This window comes from Telopea speciosissima, chromosome 3 (assembly GCF_018873765.1).
Source record: "Telopea speciosissima isolate NSW1024214 ecotype Mountain lineage chromosome 3, Tspe_v1, whole genome shotgun sequence".
Lineage (NCBI taxonomy): Eukaryota > Viridiplantae > Streptophyta > Magnoliopsida > Proteales > Proteaceae > Telopea > Telopea speciosissima.
In genome coordinates this window covers 51,329,881-51,349,669 of record NC_057918.1, presented here as the reverse complement: position 1 = coordinate 51,349,669, position 19,789 = coordinate 51,329,881, and the positions used below count along the sequence as shown (strand labels likewise).

Sequence of the window (19,789 nt, the reverse complement as noted above, 5' to 3'; positions counted from 1 at the left end):
TCCAGACAGCAGATCCAGATCATTTTTTGGCAGATTCTATATGGAGTGGTTTATTCATCTACATCAACCTTTCTGCAGATTTATCATTGTGGCAAGCATGTTATGAGTTTTTATTTCATCTGCAATTACTTTGAAATCAGCAGGCAGTTTAGGCACGTGTCCCCATCATGAGTATCTTAGTAGTGTTGGTTTTAGTTGGTAGTTGGCAATTGCTATTTCTAGGAAAAGTTTCCTATATGGTTTCCTTATTCAATTGTATTTCCTTTTGGATGCTTCTTTGGGTAATATACATAAAGCTTATTGGACCAGCAATAGAATTCACACACTAAATTTATCGCTGGTTCAGTTCCTCATATTGTCAACCTCTTTGTCTCTCTCTCGGGTTCTCTTCTCTCTTATTTTCTGGTTATTTCTTAAGTTCTGCCTGTTAAAGAATGAGGAGGGAGGGTAAGAAAAGAAAAAGCTCTGGTTGGCTCAGAGTAGTAAATCAATTTCAGGTACATAACAGAAGCTGCATGCACCAGTTAGACCAATTAGGGCAAAACCAATGGTTCAGATTTAAGACTAGTATTGTAAAAGGACAAAAAATTATTTTTGAGACGGCATATATAAAGAGTGGAGCTGGGTCATCACTAGTTTCTATGCAGATTTTGGGTTGAGTTTTCACATCTTGCTCTGGTTGGTCGCATGAAAAGCGAGGCCGTGGATGAGGGTTGATGGGGGACCAGTTTGGTTTGGTCAAGGGTTTAGGGAGTTGAAAAGTGTTATATATAGTATATGATATATGAAAGGGACTAAACAAGGATGAATGGATCCAGTTTCTGAAATCGTGGAGTAACACTTTAATTGAAAGAGTTAGTAACAAGGAACAAAAACCAAAATTCCTAACAGTGCAAAAACTTTACGTCGAATGCAATTTCCTGTACCAGTCTGAGAAGTGCGTCTGATAGAAGACTTACCAAGATTCTCTGCCTTCTTCAGCTTCTCATTTATCATTTCCTGTGTGCGTGGATCTGGAGGTGCGAGTACAGGCAATGGGGCCAATGATGGAGGGTTTGGAAGTGGTTGTGGTAGAGAAGCTCTATCCTTGTTGAAGGCATCCAGAAGAAGCATAGACTGAAATTGGAAATTAAGACATGCAACCACTTCTAAGAGCAGAAAATCCAGTAACTTAAAATAGAATCAATATCACCATACTGAAAATAACACTACAACAGAAGTCCAAAGCAAGATAGTTAATGCTAGTAGAAGAAAGAGATGCGAATAACACCTGCTTATCTGCCCTTTTGGCTCTGAGGTCTTCCACCACTTCCAGAGCCCGAATCTTAGCATCAGTTTTGCCTTCAAGATCTACAAACCAACATTGTTCATGTCACTCATCGCTAACTTCTTCCAATACATCCTCCCCTTACAGGGTGGAAGACCTAAATGATCATTTAAATTTTCAACTAAAAGCCTTGGTGGAAACATTGAGGAATATTCAACTAGGTGGAGAAAGAACGAACATGAACATCTTACCACATATAAAGAAAAATTATCCATATAAACTACTTGCAAACTTACAAAATACAAATGAAAGATAAATATAGCATCAATCAATACACCAAAGTATCCCCATTAAAATATCTAAGCTGAACTGCTCAAAGGATGATGATGGGAGGAGGACCACCTGACTCCGCTATTTCAACAAAAATCCTCAGGAGTCAAAGGAGTAGATCAATGAACACAACAACATAATAGAACACAAACTGAACACAACAGATAGAGCCCAGAAGTGATAACGGAGGAATAAATGATTCAACCGTTTCTGTAATAACCCGAAATTTCAAGTTATGAAATTTAAGTGAACAGGGCTAATTTTGTAATTTAGATGCGAACAGTGACATAATGAGACAAATAACGCAGGTAACTATTAATTAAAACTAGATGACTAGTGAAATGACTTAAATGACCCTTAACCATGTGAGAAATGAAATTGGGTTGAACAGGGTTCAATTTGAACCTTAGGTAAGACCCATGGGTGGACCAGCTGGGTCCAAAGGGTGGTCTATATAAGACCATGAAGACTAAACCAGTGACCACTATTCACTTCACTTAAAGAAGGGAAAGAAGAGAGGGAGGAGGAAGGAGCTCCACCAACCCTATTTGGCGGAGATCAATCGTGTCAAGCTCGGAATGGGTGGCATTGGAAAGGGGCCGAGCTCACTCAACCTAGGAGGAGGGTGGGGAACCCGCTGTTACGCCACCGACTTAGAGTCTCCAAGTCACCCAAGAGGTAAAACACCCGTTTCTCGCTTGGTTTTGTTTATAGATGTTTGGGGCTGGGTTTGACACATGCAAAGGGTATTTTGGGACCCAATGCATGCGTGTATGGAGCCGGTTTTGAAAGAAACGCAGAAGGTTTGGAGATTCAAGCTTAGGCTTGGGTTTAAAACCTTAAAAAGGGGGAAAATGGGAAATGGTGGGTGGATTCGAGTTTCCTAGACTCAATCCACGCCATAGATTACATTATTGTGGTTATTAAGACCTTACATGATGTTAGGAAACCTTGAATGAGGGTTTGGGATGAAAGTCCCTTGAGAAACCCCCAACCAACCCCCCCCCCCAAAAAAAAAAAAAGAATCGCATCTCTGAGCTGAAACTGTGCAGGAACCGAAGATCTGACATGGGCACCAGGTGAGTCAGGAAAAACATATGTTCAGCAAGGTTGCTTGGTAGAGGGCTTCCGGATAGGGGTCCAACAAGTCCGAACCACCCATGTTTTGGGGAAATTGACTATTTTGGAGATTTTGGTCCAATGGGAAGGTGACCCATGGTTCATCTAAGAGTAGTAACAAGATTTTGATGACTTTTTGTTTTAGATGGCAAGGGGTTTACTGGGAACCCCAGGGCCGTCGATCAGGTAATCCGTCGATTGCCAAATATGATGAGTGGATTTACCTTGAGATTCTCTTCAACTTATAGGATAATTGTGATATCTTAAGTGGAATGGATGATGGGTATTTTAATTGTAATTAGAGGAAAATGAGTGATTATGAATGTATGGCATGGGAACAAAGTATACAAGTTTACTTATGTTTTGAACTTATATCTTTGCAGTTATACAATGTTGAATTATATATAATGATGAAAATGTGTGAACAAGTGGTCAAGTGCAGAGTAGTGATAGATGTAGCATGTGTATCATTGTTGTATTATTGAGATGTGGATTAGTTAATTGTGAAGTGTTGTATTCACTTTGGAAAAGAATGAATGAATATACGTTGTGGGACTTTGCTGACTTAAATGCAAGTATGAACACTACCTTACATGTTGTAGCATTAGAGAAACTGAATGTCTGTGAATTGTGACTGTGATGCGATTGTGGAAATTTCTTGTGATGGAGTAAAATGAGAAATGTATACCTCACTTTGTAGAGTGGGATGATCGATACTTCATGTGGACGGGGGGATGCATGAGAGGATAGGTAAACCATAGGCGCTCACCTCACGTAGCGGAAGTAAGGATGGGATGGAGGGTACGGATATGGCTGTTTGAGATACCTCACTTTAGAGAGTGGGATGACAAATACCTCACCTTGGAGGGTGAAATTTCAGATACCTCACTTTGTAGAGTGGGATGATAGATACCTCATGTGGACAGGGGGTATGCATGAGATGATAGGGAAACCATATGTGCGTACCTCACCTAGTGGGGGTTAAGGATGGGGTGGAGGGTACGGATATGGTACTGATGGTAGATATGGTAGTAGAAACAAATGTGGTAGTGAGAATGTGATGATTTCCCCCACCCTGTTGTCGCAGACTTAGGGATGAAAATTGTGTGATTGATACTATTGTGGGACCATTCAGCCGTGAGTGCGGTTATGGATTGATTTCGAGAAATTAATGAGAAAATGATATTATTATGAGACCATTCCACCTAGTGCGTGGTTATGGTGATGATTTGGGCTTTTGGGATTTGAGTGAGAAATTATGGTAGTGTCCATCTCACCATGAGTGTGAGCATGGTATAATTATGGGTGTAAGAATAAAAGAGTAAAATGGGGTTTTGAAAAAGGGAAATTATTGATGTGAACGTTAGTGCTTCTGTTAGTGAGATTTGTTTGTTGAAAAATGTTTGAATTTTCAAATGAGAATTTCGAAAGGAAAATTTGTATAAAAGTATTTTACGTGGTTGGGAGTGTTTTAAGTTATATATACTCATTGTGTCACTGTAGCTCACCCCTGTGGGGATCCCTCTTTCAATGTGTTACAGGTGTCCCAGTAATGATGAGTCTGGGAACCTATGGATATCGACAGGCCCTCGTCACACAACACAGTGAGATCGGACGTTGTACAGAATACAGGAGTTACAAAAGGGAGATTGGCCACGCCCATATCAGGTCTCATTTAGTTGTACTGTAATAATTTTCTTTATAAATTGTACGGTAGGGGACGAGAAATATTATATAAGGGATGTACGTATTTAACTTCCGCATCTTGTGTTACTCTGATGTATTGTAACAGTATCAACGATTGCGTGTTAATTTCCAGCCTTAAATTTCAATTGTAAGTTTGAATGGCATTTTCACATGGCCTTACGGTTAGTACCCGTTAGGGTGGCACTTTTCCTTTATCCCGAGACTGGGGGGTTACAGTTTCCACAAACATCCCAACAAGCTGAAAGAAAATCGTGAGGGGAAAATCATCTCTAAGAGAGCGAGTATATGCATTATCAATGGCAGGGAGTACTTTGCCAAGGAACATGCAGAGATCAAAGCATTAACCAAATGCCACTTGTTCAACAGTCTATCAGGACTAGAGGGATTGCTTTATAAATCTTTAACTTGTAGGTTAAGGACCCTAGAGATAAATCCTACATGCATTAGGATTGTTAAATATGGACATAGCAACAGAATTTTCAGACAGAAAATATTGAATAATATGACTTGTAGGGTGATGGACTCAGATTTCAATAAGAGAATGAACAAAACAAACAAAATTATTTTAGACCAGAGTCCAATGAAATCTGAACAAAAGCAATTGTCCAAGGGAATACAAGGATCAGCTTAAAGAGAATACCTATCTGAATTCCTAGATGATATGGATGAGGTGAAGATCAATTTCAGGAGAGAAGTCAATCTTGACTAAGTACTAAGTATGACCTCGAATAGAGCTGATTGGAGGGCAGGGATCCGTGTAGCCGACCCCATTTAGTTGGGATAAGGCTAAGTTGTTGTAAAGTCAATCTTGATTAAGAAAATTAATTGGACAGCAAGTCTAACAACTTTCAACTGAATAAAGTACACCAACCCTAATCATAATTGGGGAGGGGGAGGGAACTTCAAAGTAATACATTCTAGGAAACTCAAGTATTAGAACCATGGAAGAGAATTCAGTCAAAACTTGTCGAACCCACCGAGACGAGATATGGGAGGAGTAAAAAAGAAATACTGGTTTTGACCAGTTTCGACCGAAACAACCCACATTTCGCAAGATTCAACACTCATGCCCATCGAAACTTAAGGAAACCTGGGATGAAACCAGGACTAGGAGTTATTTATGCCAAAAACTAGGCCATAGACACTTATTTATGCCTAATATCATTTAAGTAAATGAAATATATTAGGTATTTCATTTACTTAAGATATTATTTATAAATAAGCAAATACCCCCTATTTGAATCCAATAAAAAGTTAAAAAAATAAAATTCCAAAAGAATAAAAAGTCAACCCCCCCATTTCAAGAGCAAAAACTGGATTTTCGACGGTAGGTGCAATTTTCAACTTTTAAATGCTGGGGTTTTTCTCAAATATTTTCAAAGCGATTTTGACAGCATTTGCGCACACCAAATTAAGTTTGACAGGTACATAACTCCTTCAATATAAATCAGATTTAAGAAATATTGGATTTGATGGAAATATTTCCAACAAAGCTTTCATACAAATCATATATTACTTAAATCTGATTTATATTAAAGGAGTTATGTTTCGGCCAAACCTTATTTGGTGTGAGTGAATGCTGCTTAAAACGCTCTAAATGAAAATAATTTTTTAGACATCAAAACAAAGGAATATTTTACTGCACTATTGGTTTTTAACAATGTTTTACCATATTAAGATTTATGGAATTTTTACATTTGAGAAAAACCCTAGTATTTAAAAGTTGAAAATTGCACTTACCGCCGAAAATACAATTTTTGTTCTTGAACTGGGGAATTGACTTTTTATCCTTTCAGAATTTTATTTTTTAACTATTTTATTGGATTCAAATAGGGGGTATTTGCTTATTTATAAATAATATATTAAGAAAAAGAAATAGCATTTACTTAAATGATATTCAGCATAAATAAGTGTCTGTCTGGACAACTATGATTTTTCAGTACACTGTACGTACACTAGTAAACTTGGGTGAGTCAAAAACCACAAGTAACATTTTTTTTGACAAAATAGTTCATGTTTGGAATGTCAAAAATAGGCTGTATACAAAAAATCAGATAAAAAAAAACCAAGATACGATGCATTCATAATTTTTGCTGAGACAAGTGAGTTAAAGAAAGGACCAGAGACAATAATAGCAAAACCAAAGGATTTCTTTATCGTGGCAGACTTTCATCTCCAATGCCACAGAAGAAACCTTGGAAGTTATAATGGAAAGTGATGCAGGTCCAAGCATCCGCAAGAAGAAGAAACAGCCCTAGGAGAAGGGCCGATTTTTGGAGCCTTAGTTTTATTTTGCAAGTTTTCATACTTAGTTTATTTTTCCATACTTAGTCTAATTTTGTAAACTTAAATTGAACTGGTTCAGACCATGGTCCAATTTAAGTGATTTATTCCTAGTGGTTGTTAGGTGACTTATTTCTATTGGTTGTTAGGGGGTCTTTTAAGTTATTAGCTTTTAATTAAGGTGTCCCACCACCTCCACGATTTACGTGAGGGAGTGATTTGCTTTTGTAATAGGATTCCAGCTTTAGGATTCAAATTCCTAAGCTGATTAGGTGTTTGGCCATTGGCCTTCGTATTATAAATAAAGTTAAACGTGGGAGGCTCCCCCATAATTCAGATTTTCAAAATATTCAAGCTTTCTACTATTGCTGCTACTGCTGCTGCCTTGCTCCATTGTGAGTGCTGCCTCATGGACTTCATCAAGGTGAAGGGATTGGTGGACCTCTAATCGACTCCTTGTATCTTGTAGATCGGGAGGCTCTATTTTCTATCTTCAAAGCTGCTGCCATTTAAGACCTGCAACTCCAGTAAGTAGTTTACTGTTTCAGCATTCAACCTTCTTCTCCTAATCCTCCAACCTAAGCCAATCAATCTCCACTATCACCCCCTCTATTAATCCTCATTGATCCATTAAACCCTAATTCATCTTAAGTCTGTCCAGCCTATTCCACCATTAGAATTCATTCAAATTTCGACCACAACATCCCCACAGTTACCCCTCCATTCGATCCTAGCTTCTGCCCTAAACCCATCATTAAAACCCTAGTTCCCCTCATCCCTACTTAATTCCCCAAAACCCTAAAATACAGATCCAGCACTTCCAGCCATCAGTTAACCATCAAACCTTGGCCGAGTGTCCTTCTCATCCCCTAGAAGACTCGACCTAAAGCCCTAGTCCTAAATCCACTTCTAAACCCTAAATTCCATCACCCCCTTCCTTCGAAACCATAATTTTCTGATTTTTAAATTTTCACTCAAACCTCACTAATCCTAGCTAATTAGACTCCCCTAACCTTGCCTAGCATTACCACATAAGACTTACCCCCATTACCCTAAACCTAACCCTAAAACTTGACCTAAATCCTCAGACCTGTCCAATCGGCCAGCTGTTTGAAAGGTCCTGGTTACTTGGCTCCTAGTAGATTCTTTGTCTATCTAGGACTATATTAGAAAGACTTCGGGCAGCCTTTAATCTGGCAGCAAGGCCAAAACTCTCTAGAGAAGAAGAATAAAGAGAGAAATCTCATCAAATGCAACTCACGTGAAATGTGTATCGTATAATGTTAAAGCAGCCTATCTAGATTGGTCTTGCGCCAAAGAAAAAACTATGTAAAGTCCAGGTCATTTCAGAGTTCGTTTCACAGCAATAAGTAAGCTGCATATCTTTCACTAATAAAAATTTTGGTCCTATCTAACACTTTGTACAAACAAACTATAGCTAGAAGACACTACGTGGGGGTGGGGAAAGGAAACTTCAACATGCAACATTTATTGATCATAGATTTCATGATATTAATGTTAAAAAGATCAATAACAATAAAGCGAGGTGTTCTCTACTCAGTGGCACAATACACAATACACTTAAACAAAATACATCATCTCCCAGCAGCAAATGTTTGTAAAACAGACCAACGAAATGCACTGCTAGTTTATGAGGGCAATCTTACCAAGCTGATCAACTTCCTTCAACTTTTCTTTGATTTGCTTTGACAATTCCAAGACCTCAGGCGACTGCAGTATCAATAGCAAATTTATATTTTCTCTACAGAAAATCACAGATAAATTCAGATGCAGCCAACATATGGCCTCATAGAATTATAACCATTTTACCTGGGTCACCTCAGAAACAGAAATAGCAATGGCAGCTTTTGCATCCTCATCCTCTAGGCGCTTAAGGGCTCTTGTAATTTTCCGATCACACTCAACAATAAGCCTGTCAATAACATCCTCTAAATCTCTGTCATAGTTATCAGTACCTTTTGCTTTGGCTTCTTCATATCTATAGAGGTTCAGGAAGGATCGTAATGCAAATCCGGGCCTCCAAACCCTTATTGGATCTGTTATGGGCCCACCCAAATAATATAATTCAACTAAGCAAGGCTGATAGCAATTTTGTAATTAATGGAAATCCAAAAGAAAACAATAAGCAAAACAAAGGAATAAAACTTACATAAGTGATGGGAGGGCAAACTTGGAATCACATATAAAATAAGGGATAGTGGGTAATAAAGGGCAAAGTGAAGGTTCAATCTAGAAAACTAGATAACGAAATTGAAATAACAACCTTGAGGTTTGTCTTCAACTTCACGATAGACAAACAATGCAGAAGGCATGACTGGGATTCAGGTACTAGATTCCTACTCATATGGCCATGGTTCGGCCAGAAATTTCAAAGGGAGAATCGCTGGACACAACTCTCTTGAAACCTGCAAGCAATCAACTAAGACAATGCATGAAAAAAAGATATTCAACTTCTGCAATATGTTCTGGCGGTAAAATAGGAACAGCTCTCTGTAATGGCTTGGTTCTCACCACGGGACAGGTTTCAAGGGATGAAACTCTAAGGGTTTGTTCGCCCAAGGGTGGGCTGCCTTTGACTCAAACCTGAGAGGAAAAGAGAGAGGAAGTAGAGACTGATGCCTACACCTGGGCCGCAAATCACGTTAGTCAGAACAGGGTATCTGTAGTGAAGGTAAATAATGAAAAATAAAGGAAGATGATGGGTAATGAAGGAGAAATAAAGAGAGAGGTGAGACGGGTTTAGAGAGAAGAAGAACTGAAGAAGAGAAACTAGAAGAGGGGAGAAGAGGTCGCACAACCTGATTTGTACCAATCTGGTAACAAAACTCAAACTTTTCATTCAAATCTGAGTAAAACGACAGTTACAAGCTTGTATTCAAGAGAAAATAAAAACCCCTAATCTAAAACTGAAATTAACATAGACTCCTAATTGAGACTCCTAACTAAAATAAAATCCTAATTCAGCTCTATCTTTAATTAACCTATTAAAATAAAAGATTACAAGATAAATCCCAATTAATAACCCTAATAACTAAATAATTTAAATATCCTACTAAACCCAAAGACCCGCACCCGGGTCATCTTCCCATGGATACGTAAATGGGTTTGGGTCGGTCCAAGGCAGTGCACCTGCATCAGATCATGAATATGAAAAAATGGACAAGAAAAACTAGGTTTAACTTGTTTTCTTTCCCCATGTCCTGCCATATGCTTAAAGTAGTTTTATTGTAGCTAAGACCACAAAGTGGTGAACAACGGTGTCCACTGCAACGTCACAATGAAAAGCTGTTATTCAAAGAATCAGAAAACATAGCCCTCATTTTAAGTACTTGTTGAAATAGAAAAACAAATAAATACAGTGCAGTATTTTTCTTTTTTCTTTTTTTTTTTGTTAGAATAATCTGTGTAGTATAAGTAAAAAGGATACTCTTTTCTCAGCTGTAATGAATGCACCTTTGGACATGGACCCATATCCATTTTCTGGAACAAATCAAAATAAAAGCAATAAGTCAATATAAAAAACATAAATACCACGGTTCAAGTAATAAGAATCGGGACAAGAATCGATTGCCACCGATTCTAATCTGATTCGGAACCGAATCGGGAAGAATTGGCCATAATCTGCGAAGAATCAAAAGTAATCAGCAAAAGTTTCCGAAAAATAACTGGATCGGATAGACCGGAATCGGGATTGACTGTGGCCGATTCAGCCGATCCAATCCCGATTCATTGAATTGTGATTAATACTCGATGACAAATTAAAAAACTAATTGAATACAACAAGTTCCCAAACCCAAAAGATAATAATAGAATTTTTTCCCTCAGAAATAAAAAGTTTTATTCAAATAACATAAACGTTACCAGGCATGGATACCAAAGCACAAAAATACAAGTGTGGGTTAAAAGATAATATCTTGTGCAGCTTTACAATTGACCTTTTTAGAGTATTTAGTTGTAGATATTTGTTCCTATGCATCACCTGGTTTCAAAGCGTACTCCAACAACCACGTCAAGAAGGGAAAACGCAAAGTTCAGGAATAAATGATATAGATGCTAAACCCACATGCCAAAGTAGACATGAAACCAAGCTTACTGGTAGTAGAACAAAAAGTTAAGAACACCTTCCCACCCCTGGAAGCAACATCAGTATGCTAGCTCAAAGTTACACATAAATTGTTCAACAATAAGAGGCTAAAGTAATCAAAACCGACCCGTCAATTAGGGTTCAGACAAGAAACTGGAATAAGTAAACTTGTGTTAACCAAAATATATTATCAAAAATAATTCAAAAATGAACAAAACACATTCTTAACAGTTTCATGCTTTGTGGAACGAAGAAAGTCCCATCAATATAATGCAAACAAATTTTACTAATAAAAGAACCACTTTTTTTATGAATATAAAAGAACTTGATTCGGAACCGAAAAAATCACGTAATTACTATCCAAACCCAGAAACATTAAATTGCAGGATCTCATACTAAGAATGGAAGTTGAGGAATGATTCAATAACAAACAACAAAATACTTAGGGAAGTTAATTCATACAAACTTTATTCAACATCACAATATTGAAGGATGATAAGGAATTCATATAGATTAAAGCGACTACCGAAAAAAAGGAGATAGGGGCAAGGAATCAAAGCGGAGAGAGAGAAGGGAAGCGAAAGTTGTACCGTTAATTGAAATAGTTCGTGGGGGCAAAGCCCAACTAAGAACAGACGACAGACATCCCTGTCGTAGTACTTGCGATTCACTTCTCTTACGTCGCCATTACGGTTCGCACCCATGAGCACATCGAGTTGCTTCCTTATAGCATCCATTTGTAGAGTTAAGGTTTCAGACTTCAGTCGAGCTTTAGGGTTTATATTTCTCTTCGTACAGAGAAAGAGTGATTTTGAGAAGAACTTTTGCCACGGCGAAGGCTCTTGAAGTAGAAACGAGACTCGGGTCAGTTGATTTGGTTCAGATTTTTAAAAATAAAAATTGGCTTAAAAAACAATAAGTATAAATGATTTTTGGTAGACAATAGGTAGCAATTATGTAATTTTTGGTAGACAAAAGAAATGATTTTGTTAAATGCCATCATACAGATTTCTGTTTCTTCTTAATTTCAAAAACTTTTTTTTTTCAAGATTACCATATAGCATTTTTTTATCAAAAAACGCATAAACACATAAAAGTGTATCGAATCCAAGAACACTAAAAAAATCAGTAGCATTACCATATAGAGCATTTTAGGATCCAAAAACGCTTAAAAAACACAGAAACACATAAAAGTGGATCAGACTCAAAAACACTAAAAAAAACAAAAGCGTTACCATACAAAGCCTAATAAAGCAGACAAGGCCGAAGAAACTACCTTTTGTTGAAATGCCAACTTTGCTCTTATTATTTACCTCTTGGGATCGGTGCGTGGTTTGTGTGATTACACTTTCATAAAAAATTTAAGGGAAATATCATCCCCCTCCCCTCTTAGTATCCATAATATCAACCCAATACCCAAGTTTTGAATAATGATAATGCCCTCCCCTACTATCTTAAGATTCTATCAAACGTACCCTAACTGTTAAAAAACACCATTAAGTGATGATATGGCATGTACAAAATTTTAAAACCCCCAAAATACCCTTAATATAACTCTATTCCAATTTTGCCCTCCCCTACTTTCCCTTCTGCCTTTTCTTCTCCCATTTCCTCTTCTTCCTCTGTGCTTCTTCGTCTTCCTCCGCCAGCACCACCATCATTGCCACCACTGTTGCCGCCTTCGATCCTCTTCCACCGCCAACACCACCATCATCGCTAGTGCTTACCTCTCGCCGGAGTTGGAACGAGTTTTGAAGTGTGAACCTCCCTGCCCCACCTTTCCCATTTCAACTTTTGAAGATCAAGAATCGTGTAAATCCTGCAAAGTTCTTCAATGTCGTTGAGAATACTATCATCAAACCAGAAACTCTCTCTCTCTCTCTCTCTCTCTCTCTCTCTCTCTCTCTCTCGCTCTCTCTCTCTCTATTTTTCTCTCTATTTTTATCTTTCTTGTTAAAAACTGCATCCAATTTTCAATCTTTCTCCCTCCCTCAGTAGGAGAAACATGCAAGAGAAATAGAGGGAGAGAGAGAGATTTATCTTCCTCGATCCATGGAAGGTTTTTTGTTATTGATTTTTATGTTCAAGATGACGCTTACCCATCTCCCCATCTTGTAGGATCATCTAATTGCCTGCTGGGAGTTTCTTGCTTTGCATTTTTTCGTCTCCCATATTTCTACGGCTCCTTTGGTAACCTCATTCATCAATTTCCCATCCGTTTTACAATAATATTGGGAAGACTCTCAGGGATTCCAGGAGTATAGCCTCCCAACCCACTACTCTCCCGACAAACAAACGGGGCAAAGAATATCTCCATCACTCCATGAATCTAATTCTACATAGCCTCAATTTGCAGTCGACTACAACCCTATTAACCAGTTCTAAATCTTAAATTTTCAATTAAGTGCACTGCAAAAAATATTAAAGAAGAAAACAAACATAATACGGAAGGAGAATACCTATTTGATCATTCGTAATGCTCCCAATGTAAGGGCAGAGATACCCATCAAATATTCAAATTCATACTGAACTAATTCCATCATGAGAAACTTAAGAGGGGATTTACAGACACAAAATCACACACGAACTTGTAATTGAACTCATTAACAGAATCACCTCCAGGAGAACCACGTGGCTCCTGTGTCTCTAGATCTCAACGCTGATCCAGAACCGGTGCCGGAGATGATCTTAGGAGCCAATGCCCTTTGATTGTAGCTTGTTTATTGATTTTTTTTTAGTTGTTTTGAAGTCTAAAATATATCTATTAAAGCTTCCAATCCATTGGTAGTATCAGATCATACGATCATATTTAATCAACAAATACGACTAGTCAGATTCTTATATATTTTCCTTTTTTTTCCCCTTGGATATTCCGATCATGGTTTTAGGGATAGGAAGACTGGTGGTGGTGCTAGCGGTGGAAGAGGATCGGAGGCGGCAGCAGTGGTGGCGATGATGGTGGTGCTGGCGGAGGAAGAAGAGGAAGCACAGAGGAAGAAGAGGAAATGGGAGAAGAAGAGGCAAAAGGGAAAGTAGGGGAAGGCAAAATTGGAATAGAATTATATTAAGGGTATTTTGGGGTTTTAGAAATTTGTACATGACACGTCATCACTTAATGACATTTTATACGGTTAGGGTATGGTTGATAGAATCTTGGGAAAGTAGGGGAGGGCATCATCATTATTCAAAACTTGGGTATTGGGTTGATATTATGGATACTTAGAGGGGAGGGGGATGATATTTCATAAAAACTTTGCTCCTATTGCGTACCCAAGAAAAAAATTCTTTGCTCCTAGCATATGAACTTCCTATCAGCTGGGGAGAGAATGTCAACTATATACACATATATCATGTCATATTATATCATACATTCTACCCAAAAAAAATTATGTCATATTAATAAAGTATTATTAACTTTTGCCGCTGAAATGTGAACGTACGTAACGTCAAGAGACTATGCACCACTTGAAATCAGAGAAAGAGAGGGGCGCAAGAGAGGGATAGAGTTGGACTCTTCGATGCCTAAGTCAGAATTCCAAGCAACAGTAGATTTGGGAACAATAAGAGATATCATCTCACTTCCTTTATCTTTGAGCTTCACCTTCCTATTTATAATAGAAATGGTGCGTGAATTTGGCTTCTTAGCATGGCAGTGGAGAGCCTAGGTTCATCAGCATGAAGGTGGAGTGTGCAAACTTTACTGCATGGGGATGTGGAATGTGCAGATTTTTTGTGGTTGTGTGCAAGCCTTTCTGCATAGGGATGTGGAGTCCCTAGGGGTTTTTACTGCTTTGGCTTTAGCTTTGCCACATGTCGACTAGTCATTGATGGGCTATTTTTTGTTATATTAGATACTCCTTCAGATCTGGGTAGATATGAGGGAGTAAGAGTAAAAAGATTTATCTGTGGTGAGTTGGCTCAACTATCAGAGGGCCGATCTTCACAGGTCATCTTGATTGCCAATCTTTAGTCTTCGTTACAAATATATAGGTGTTAATATTGGCATGCCCAAACATCAGTCAACTGCCAGTTGCCATCCCAAGATTAGGATGTCCCTCCTAAGTTAATTCGCTTGAGTGACTTGTCTAATGGTTTGTTTCCATCTAAGGTCTTTAATCTCCTTTGATGTAAATTATCTAATGATTTGTTTTCTTTTTAGGTTATTTATTTCTCCCTCTCTACACGAGGCTTAGGCACTAACTTTGGCGAGGAGATCTATACCTCAACTCTCGTTGGTCAAGATTTTACTAACTCACCTTATGTCCATGTGTGGATTGGACGCTAAACTTTGGCGAGGAGATTTATACCTCGGCTCTTATGGGGCCAAGATTTTACCAACTCACCTTACTTCCGCACCTCTCTGCCTAAATACCAATATAGAGATTTTGTCACACCCCCATCCTAATAAGGGATAAAATACAATAAGTAAGGTATGACTAGGACAACATTTGTCATCCCATAACACCACCAAGGTCTCAAATGCAGTGATCCGAATCACAGTCAAAACTAATATAAAATCACAAGAATATAAGAGTGCGAAAATTAAGGACTATTACATTTCCAAAGAAGATCAAATGTTGCAGAAGAGTTTAAATAGTAGTTACCACATGTTCAATCGGCTAAGTGATACATAGTAGAATTATAACAGTTATCCCAACTGACCATAAAATAACTACTCAAAATATACATGTATAACGATGAATGTTTATACAAAGGGCAACAAGGCCCCAAAAGAATCAAAAAGGGATCCAATCCCAATCATGGTGCCTCGTAGGCGCAAGTCGCAAGGACATCCATCATCGTGATCCTCTGTCACTAACTCAGGGTCCTCAACACCAATGAAATCATAATCCGAGGAATGAACCTCAAAGTTCGCCACGTAGCCGTCATTTGCATCAACATCTAAAAAGATGTACACAAGGGGGGCAAGCTCTATTGAGCCCAGTGAGGGGATCGAGATGCACACACAACAAATTCAAATAATCCAGTATGTATTTAATTATTAACAAATTTTCACCTAACACACAATCTAGGTCACTAGGCATATGCTACTGTAATAACTCGGGAGACACAGTGGATCACTTATCTTATCCCCATAGTGAAACCTCAATTGTTACCTTGGGGCCCGTGTCAGTAGAAGCCCCAGGCCATCTAGAGACAGACCCCGATAACCAATGGTCATCCCTGACCTGGCCTCGTATCATTCCTCAGACCCATAGGGAGCCCTAATTACCCAACACCTAAACCCATGTTGGTAAGGATCGTAGCATAAGAAACGTAACCCTAACTGCAGTTATACTACATAATCCTATCTTATTGAGAGGTATTTTGGGTGCATCAACGTCTCATTCCATCTAGCACCCGAGTACCAGCACAACATGACACACACAGGCCAATATGACACTTGATAGCAATTTATTTCATAAGGTTCCAATGTCGGCATATCTCGACACTGTAAATCGATATACATTATTGAATTCAGAACCACATCACATAAACATCAACATTTGACGATCATAATTATAATAATGCAAGGATGCAACATGTATGTTCAATGATATACCTCTATGTTAAATGCAAGGCATTCCCAAAACAACAAACAAACCCAAACCCACTCACCTAGTAGTTCGTGTATCGTGTATAAGGTTCGTTGTTCGATCGGTGTATTACACGTCTCTCCATATTAGTTTAGTTGCCTAGGAATGCATGACAATGAGTGTTAAGTAGTGATACACCCAAAAATATCTAACTAACAAGCGGTCGACACGTAGCAATATCCAACCAAGCAGCCAGCGAGACCGATCACGCTACATGGGTCACAGAGCTTGACTTGGGGGGCAAGCAACAAACAACACTTAGGAGGGAATCTCGTTTCCCACTAGGGATGTCTCCCCTCATTGAGGCAGATAACCGGCCCCACCACTACTACGTGTCAAAAGGTGAGAGACTAGGAAGATACCAACCTCCTCAATAACTATGCCAGGTATAAAAGGGAAGGGGGGACCCAGGTGCGATATTCCGAACCTTAATCACTTACTCCTCTCCATACCCCTTCTCTGACTATTCATCTGTGCGCTGGACTGACTTTGACATCGGAGAGTCCCCCCCCCTCAGAGTCTGTTCTGGGCTACTTCTTTATCTTTTCTCCCCTGTAGGTTGCACACGTCACCAGGAGACTTTTTGGCGCCCACTATGGGGCCTTGAGAGAGAGGAGTTGAAACAAGTATTTGATGTTTTTACCATTTTCTATACTAATATAAAAAACTGTTACCCGATAAAATCCCAAACCTCTCTCACAAAACCCTCCGTCTTCTTCTACCTCAAGAACTGCTACTCATCTTCTCCAACCTCAAGACCTACAACGTACCCTCCATCGCCACTAATAGCTTCTCCTACTGCCATTGAATCTGACCTGCAACCCTCCATCATCACTCGATAGTCTCTCCTACTGCCATCAAACCCCACCTGCTACTCTCTTCTTTGCTCGACAATGTCTCATGATGTAGGGCCCGCTTGATAACCTTGCTGTTGTTTCTGTGCTGAGAAACAGTAACACAATTTTTTCCGTTTCTGTGCTGAGAAACCACTTTTGACCTGCTTGGTAAACCTGTTATGGAAACATTTCCAGATGAGCAGGGTAAAGTGTGTGTGGAAAATTCATACACAGAGATCACAGAGTTAAAAAAAATCACAGAGATCACAGAGATCAAACAATAGGCATCTAAAGCCATCCAAGGATCTTCCCTCCAAAAAAATCTTTCATCATATAGTTACAAGCCAACCCATCAGATTTCAAAACTCAGATTGCACAGCTTCAACAATTGGAAATTCAAAATTCAAATTGCACGGCTTCAACAATTCTCTGCTCCATATAGGATAATCGACCTCAATCTCCTTTCTAAACAGGATAATCGATCTCAAGTCATTTGGAAATTCAAAATTCAGATTGCACGGCTTCAACAATTCTCCGCTCCACATAGGTTGTAAAACCCTTGAATCAAAACACATAAAACATAAATAAATAAACCTATTGCTTGCACCTTTAGATTTAGCGTTTCTGCAAAACGCAAGAAGAAGAAGATGAAGAGGTACAATAAGAGAGGAAGGTAAAAAATCGCAAGATAAATCACAAAGAAAAAAAAAGGGAAAAGAAGAGGAAGAAGAAGAAGACAGGTTAATGGGGTTTTATCTTTGGATTTAGGGCTTTTCGATCTTGCTTGGAGAGGAAGAGAGCAATTTTCGTCGAGGGTTTGCTTCCCAAGGATTAAGCTTGTGAAACCATTTTTGTACTTCCCTGTTATCTTCCACCATAAAGGGATGAAAGGTGCGGGGATGTGGTGGTTCAGGGATAAGATGAAGTCGATGAGGATGGCACGTTGTGCAGGTGTAAACTTGTCGTACCAGAAGAGATGAACAGTGATGTTTCCCTTGAGGAGAGGGCCGTTGTGGTATTGAAGAACCAGGGGTTGTTGTTGAACTAGAGTGGTGAGTTTCCTGGTTGTGGTTGTGGAGGGGACGAAAAGAGAGGAAAGTAAGAAGAGAGAGCAACGAGAAGTGCGAAATGGTGAGTAGAAGCCATGAATGGATAGAGAGGCAACGAGTTCCTTGCTGGTTTTTCTTCAGAGCTCGTGAGGAGGACAACAATGGGTTGGGTCAAATGAGAAGGCAAATGATGTGAAAATATCGGACACAGTTTTTACGACTTGAACCTAGAAATGATAGAACATGTCCAACATGTTCTGTCAAAAGTCTTCCATGGCACGAAAATTATCGATTTATACTCCCAAGAACATGTTCTAAGAAACACATTTACCAAGCATTTTTTATGGTGTTTTCCCGTTTCTCAGAACGCGAAAACACCAAAAACTGTTTTTCATAAGGTTATCAAGCGGGTACTAAGTAATCTCTAGACCTTTCTCTTACCGAAATTGGGATAGAGGAGAATGGAGATTGGACTAAAATTTATTAAAAGTTTTACTGGTTTAGTATTTGGGTTAGATCACATTTAAAAAGATGACTTCACTCGTCTAGTTCTTTGTGACCAAGGGAAAAAAAAGAGTCTCCAGTGACTCAAAGCCTGACCATTTTTTAACCTTACCTCGAGTCTACATGAGTCTTGACCAGGTTTAAATTTTTACTCAACTCTGATGTCTCGTCCGTGTCAAAACCTGGTGCCCGCTTGATAACCTTACCGGGTGTTTCTATTCTGGAACTGTGCTGGGAAACACTAGAACAATTTTTTCTTTCCCAGCACAGTTTTTTTCATTTTTTTTGCTGAGAAACCGTTTTTGACCCGCTTGGTAAACCTGTTCTGGAAACGTTTCTAGAAGACAATTGGAACACCATTGGTGCTTGATAAAATCTGTTTCTGGGAACATGTAATGTGACAAATTTTAATAATATTTGTCTTGAATAATATACTTTAGATAATAAATATTAAAATAAACATTGTAATTACAAATTTTATGGTCCAATAAAAGTTGTCATGAGATCCAAATGGGTCTAGAGCTAGTCCTAGTGGTGACAGTACTCCAAGCCAAATAATAGAAGTTGTCATTTATTATTATTAATATTGATAGCATTTAATTCAAAAGTTAGGGTTTTTCCGTTTGAGCTAAAGACTCACCTATTTTAATGAAAGGAAAAATTGTTCTCGAGTCCTACAGACAATAAAAATGAAAGGAAAATTTGTTCCCGAGTCCTGGTGGAATCGAACCACCACCCCATGGGTGTAATCCCACGTGCTCTTCCTTTTGAACTAAAGACTCACTTATTTTAATGACTGAGACAACAACCATTTTGGCAAATCCATTTCTTCATTGAAAATTGTGTTCAAGCTATTGTTTTCCCTTTTTCTTCATTCAAATCAGTACTAACTGCAGTGTTCAGATTGACAAAAGAGTTCAAGCTATTGATTTCTCTTTTTCTAGTGTAGGTGTGTATTAAGTAATTACAAGGAAGTAGGTACCTTTGACTCC

The 19,789-nt window shown here is 38.6% G+C and overlaps 1 protein-coding gene across 2 annotated transcripts in view; it reads right to left on the bottom strand.

The window, feature by feature from the left end:
- Window positions 1-11,670, bottom strand: part of LOC122656954 (putative RNA-binding protein Luc7-like 2) — a 60,886-nt gene extending 49,216 nt beyond the window's left edge. For both annotated transcript variants that reach the window (XM_043851659.1, XM_043851660.1), the window contains exons 1-6: window positions 11,402-11,670; window positions 10,155-10,207; window positions 8,537-8,705; window positions 8,374-8,437; window positions 1,271-1,350; window positions 960-1,116 (exon numbers count right to left, since the gene is read on the bottom strand). In XM_043851659.1, the coding sequence (XP_043707594.1) occupies window positions 960-1,116; window positions 1,271-1,350; window positions 8,374-8,437; window positions 8,537-8,705; window positions 10,155-10,207; window positions 11,402-11,548 (670 nt within the window). In that variant the 5' untranslated portion in view covers window positions 11,549-11,670. The remainder of the gene's footprint in view (window positions 1-959; window positions 1,117-1,270; window positions 1,351-8,373; window positions 8,438-8,536; window positions 8,706-10,154; window positions 10,208-11,401) is intronic.
- Between the last annotated feature and the right edge of the window lie 8,119 nt (window positions 11,671-19,789).